The sequence below is a fragment of the Nansenia antarctica genome, assembly GCF_963989245.1.
Source record: "Nansenia antarctica genome assembly, chromosome: 8".
NCBI classification, from domain to species: Eukaryota; Metazoa; Chordata; class Actinopteri; order Argentiniformes; family Microstomatidae; genus Nansenia; species Nansenia antarctica.
The window spans coordinates 37,277,445-37,282,444 of NC_137678.1; the positions used below are offsets into that span (position 1 = coordinate 37,277,445).

General features: G+C 49.5%; 2 protein-coding genes across 2 annotated transcripts in view; one reads left to right on the forward strand and one right to left on the reverse strand.

Annotated features, from left to right (window-relative positions):
* Window positions 1-544, forward strand: part of lrtm2a (leucine-rich repeats and transmembrane domains 2a) — a gene marked incomplete at both ends in the record, with an annotated part of 7,317 nt that extends 6,773 nt beyond the window's left edge. Inside the window, one exon of the mRNA XM_080537666.1 lies at window positions 30-544. Coding sequence (XP_080393792.1) covers window positions 30-544 — 515 coding nt within the window. The remainder of the gene's footprint in view (window positions 1-29) is intronic.
* The window catches only part of cacna2d4a (calcium channel, voltage-dependent, alpha 2/delta subunit 4a), a gene marked incomplete at both ends in the record, with an annotated part of 75,511 nt that overhangs the window by 23,359 nt on the left and 47,152 nt on the right, over window positions 1-5,000 (reverse strand). The gene's annotated exons all lie outside the window — the stretch shown is intronic.

Here is a 5,000-nt window from a genome sequence, read left to right on the forward strand (position 1 = left end):
TTGTTGGATGTGTGTTGTGTCTGTCAAAGGGGGCCGGGTGGACGCGTTGGAGTGCACCCTGCCCAAGGACCTGAGGGGGCGGGACATCCGGGGCGTTCCCGTGGAGATGTTCAACTACTGCCTCCAATTGGAGGACGAGAACGGCGGGGGAGGGGGAGCCGGGGGGATCGTGGGGGGGGGGCCCGCCGCTGCCCCGCCCTGCAGCCGCATCAACAACGGCGGTCCCGGCGACCCCTCCGCCCCCTCCTTCGGCCCCCCCGTCGCCCCCAGCGATGGCCACGGACCGCCCCTCCCCGACTGCGTGCGTCAGCGGTACCGCCCGGCCAGCGTGCGGCGGGCCATCGGCACGGTGGTGATCGCGGGCGTGGTGTGCGGCGTGGTGTGCATCATGATGGTGGCGGCTGCGGCGTACGGATGCATCTACGCCTCCCTGATGGCCCGCTACCAGAGGGAGCTGAAGAAGAGGCAGCCCCTGATGGGGGAGGGGGGGGAGGACGGGGGCGGAGGGGGGGAGGAGGACAGACACATCTCCTCTGTGGCCTAGAGGGCCGGAGCAGGGGGGGCGGGGGGGCGGGGCTTCTCCACTTCCTGCTATTGGACCACTGGCTCCTCCCCTTCCTGCTATTGGACAACTGGACTGTCACCACACCAGGAAGTGTTGTTTCTCTCCTGCCTATTCTCTCCTCCCCTCCTCCTCTCCTCTCCTCTACACAGCCCCCCTCCCTCAAACTGCCCACCCTTGGCCTTCAGCACCTTATCTCCCTCCTCCTCCCTCTCTCCTCTCTCCTCCTCCCTCTCTCCTCCCTCTCTCCTCTCTCCTCCTCCCTCTCTCCTCTCTCCTCCTGAAAGACGCTGCTATTCTATCCCATCCTCCCTCCTTCATCCCTCTGTGTATTGGCAACTCTGATTAGCTACTCTGATTGGACAACAACTCTACTGCTACCAGTGTCCTGTCCTCTGATGGGACAACGACTCTACCGCTACCAGTGTCCTGTCCTCTGATTGGTCAGGAGCACCTGCTGGGCAGCAACAGTACCTATGTGTCTCTATAGCAGCGTTGGTTTCTGGATCCTGTGTGTTCATCAGATTTCTGGATCCTGTGTGTTCATTAGGTTTCTGTACCAGTTTTTCCAACTTGTGTTTGTTTGATTTGTTTGGGTTTCTCTGTAATTTTAGAGGTGGCTAGCGTTGCAACCGCTGCACGGGGACACAGACCTGTTAGTTAGCTAGAACTGCTAACTAGAGCAGCTAGTGATGCTAACTAGAGAAGCTAGTGATGATAACTACAGCAGCTAGCTGACCTGCTAGTAGGGTTGGCAACTTTATCACTACCAAATACGGGACAAAAGATGGAGTGCCACTGCACGGGGCGCGGGGGGGTTGCAGGAATTGGCGCATTTACGCTATACGTACACATATGATTGGATGAATATACGGGACAAGAGAGTCCAGTATATTCATCCAGCCCAAAATACAGGACATCCCGTCTAATACGGGCCAGTTGGCAACCCTACCTGCTAGTGATGCTAACTAGAGCAGCTAGCTGTGATGCTAACTAGAACAGCTAGCTGTGATGCTAATTAGAGCAGATAGCGATGCTAGATAGAGCAGCTATCTGAACCCAGTTTTGTTGTATGTTTGTGTTTTAAGAGTGAATATATGTAGTTCTCCTTGAGTTGTGACCCATAAAGACTACACTTCCCAGGGTGAAACATCAGGTTTGGAGGCGTGGCTTGGCATGAGAGGCATCTGACTAATGCTGTCTGCAGCAGCTGCACGACACTCAACTAGTGTACCTCTGACAACGAGCGAATAAGAACCCTGCGTTTGTGTGTGTGTGTGTGTGTGTGTGTTTCTGGGCTCAGTCAGTGTTTTCTATCTTCAATTAGAAACCAAATGAAGGATTAATAAACAGGGTTCATCCTCCCATCAGCATATCAACCATATCAGAGGGAGGGAGGGGACAGCAATAAGGGGGGTGGGGAGGAGAGAGAGAGAGAGAGAGAGATAGCCTCATCATTGAAACAGGAGCATATAGTACACACACGCAAGCGCGCACACACACACACATACGCACGCATGCACGCACACACACAAACACAATCCTCTGCATGACACCACCACACTTCATTCTGCTATGCCCCTCTCACAGTATTATATCCCTCTCTCATCCGCACAAGTCAATCATCTCTCTCTCTCTCTTTATCCCTCTCTCTCTATCCCTCTCTCTCTCTTTATCCCCCTCTCTCACTCTCTTTATCCCCCCTGCCTCTGTCTCTCATTTCAACCCCCTCTCTCTCTTCATCTCCCCCTCTTTTTTTCTCTCTCTCATCTCTCTCTTTCTTTCTCTCTCTCTCTCTCTCTCTCTCTCTCTGAGGGAGGCAGGGCTGACAGGACAGGGTCTAATGGAGAATGTATTAGAGGTATATGGATGTATTCCCTGTCACTGCGTGTGTGTGTGTGTGTGTGTGTGTGAGTGTGCCTGTGTGCATTTGTGTGTGTGTGTGTGTGTGTGTGTGTGTGTGTGCATGTGTGTGTGTGTGCGTGCAAGCTTGTGTGCGTGTGTGTGTGTGTTTTCATGAGCAAAAAGGCTAACCCCTCCCTGTCAGCAGCAGCACGACAGTGTAGCTCAGAGGGAAACACTGCTACCTGCAGGTCAGAGGGGGTAACACACGTCATAATAACTCACTGAGATTGGGAGATAGATAGATAGCACCTGTATGTGTGATTGAGACAAGTAGCTTTAATTTATAAAATAGAGAGTTAATTATATTTATTATATTTATTCTACATGTTGTTCCATCCAATCTTCTAACGTATGTGTTTCAGTGTTGGAACTGTCTGGTCTGATGATGTCACTGTGTGTGTAAGATGTCCCTCTGTGTCTACTGTTATTTCAGAGCATATCCTAAAGTTCTATATGATATAAATATATAAATATATATATATATACATATTCAGTAATATAGAGTGTGTATAGACAGACCAAGCCACCCACACCCATGTTGTTGTTTGGTGTTCATTGTGGAAATAATCAATAATCAATCAATATGAAATGTACCGAAGATAATAAGTATTACCATAGAAATGAGACCTCGTAGGACTGGTGGGTGAATAACACAAGAGGTTGGATGGAGGGAAGGAGAGAGGGGGGGGTAGAGAGAGGGGGGAGAGAGAGGAGAAAGAGTGGGAGGGGGAGAGAGAGAGGGAGAGAGAAGGCGAGAGAGAGAGGGAGGGAGAGAGAGATAAGGGGAGAGAGGGAGGGAGAGAGAGATAAGGGGAGAGAGAGACAGAGAGAGAGACAGACAGACAGAGACAGAGAGAGAGAGAGAGTCCGTAGTCATGGGTGTGGTTGAATCTATTTGTCCTACGATTCATTTATCTATTTGAATCTATTTATTTATTTATTCTTCTTTTCTCAGATTGTTAAAATGTTAAAATGTTTTATGGGATGTTGCAAAATGCTTCTTTATTTTTCGCTCAAGACAACAAGCAGTTTGAATACTATGTGTGGAAACAAAACAAGGTCACGTTGAAAAAAAAATAAAGAATGTATTTCCTTACGTTGTCATGACGAGAGCCTCTGCACCCATCTAGTCCTCTCACTCACACACGCACAGACACACACCCAGACACACCCAGACACACACACACACACACATATACACACACACACACACACACAGACGCACACACGCACACACACACACACACACACACACACACACACACACACACACACCTCTACATGGATGCAACAGCCACGTCTTTTCCGTCCTGGTGTCCCCGTGGAACGAGCTTCCCAAAGCTGTCAGGACTGCAGAATCACCTATCGTCCGCCGTAGACTGAAGACCTCTATCTCTTCAGATCTACACCTTAACTGCCCCTCCTAAAGACCTCTTCATCCCCTCTTCATCCCCTCTACCCCCCCTGTACAGTTTCTCTACTGTACTGCCTTCTTCCATCTCAAAACCATCTCTCATCTCTGACTCTCTTGTAACTCTGCTGAAACATGAATACATGCCTTTGTCACCTACCGCCTGGATTATTGTAGCAGAGTCCTTCTTGGTGTTTCCAGGAAGGCCCTGAACCGCCAGGATCCTCACCCACACTAAACCCTGGGAGCACATCATCCCCACCCTGCAACAACTTCACTGGCTAAACCCCGGGAGCACATCACCCCCACCCTGCAACAACTTCACTGGCTCCCCATAAAATCTCCTTCAAGATCCTCCTCCTCACCTTTAAGGCACTCCATGGCCTGGCCCCTGCCTACCTAACTGACCTACTCCACCCCTACACCCCTGCACGTGGTCTCCGATCCTCCGATGCTGATCTCCTCATCATACCCTGCACTAGGCGACGCACACTTGGCGATCGTGCCTTTTCTGTTGCTGCAGCCAAGCTGTGGGACTCCCTTCCACCAGCCATCCGATGCTCGGATAGTCTCAACACATTCAAGACCAGACTCAAGACGCATCTGTTCAGACTGGCCTTGGTGCAGTATGGCCTGGGTCCTGACTGACACTGTCCCCCATCGCTGCCTGAGCTCTTACATCTTTTATTTTTTATTTTTGAATACAATATTATCTTCTGTATCTCTATTCTGTTTCTGTTTGTTGTGTTTTTTTGTTTATTGTCCTGCTTCTCTTTTTTTCTGTACAGCGTCCTTGTTCTTGGGAAAGGCGCCTTTTCTATTATTAATTTCTATTATTACTATTATTATTAATAAATATATATTATAATAATATACAGTATATATATATATTATATATATATGGACTTCAGGAAGAAGAGGCAGGCACAAGACCCCATCACCATCAACAGGTCTGCTGTGGAGAGGGTCAACAGCATCAACTTCCTGGGGGTTCACATCACCAACAACCTCACCTGGGATGAACACACCAACCAGGTCGTGAAAAAATCACAACATCGCCTCTTTCATCTTAAGCAGTTGAAAAGCTTAGATTTAGGGCCTTACGATCCTAGGGGCCTTCTT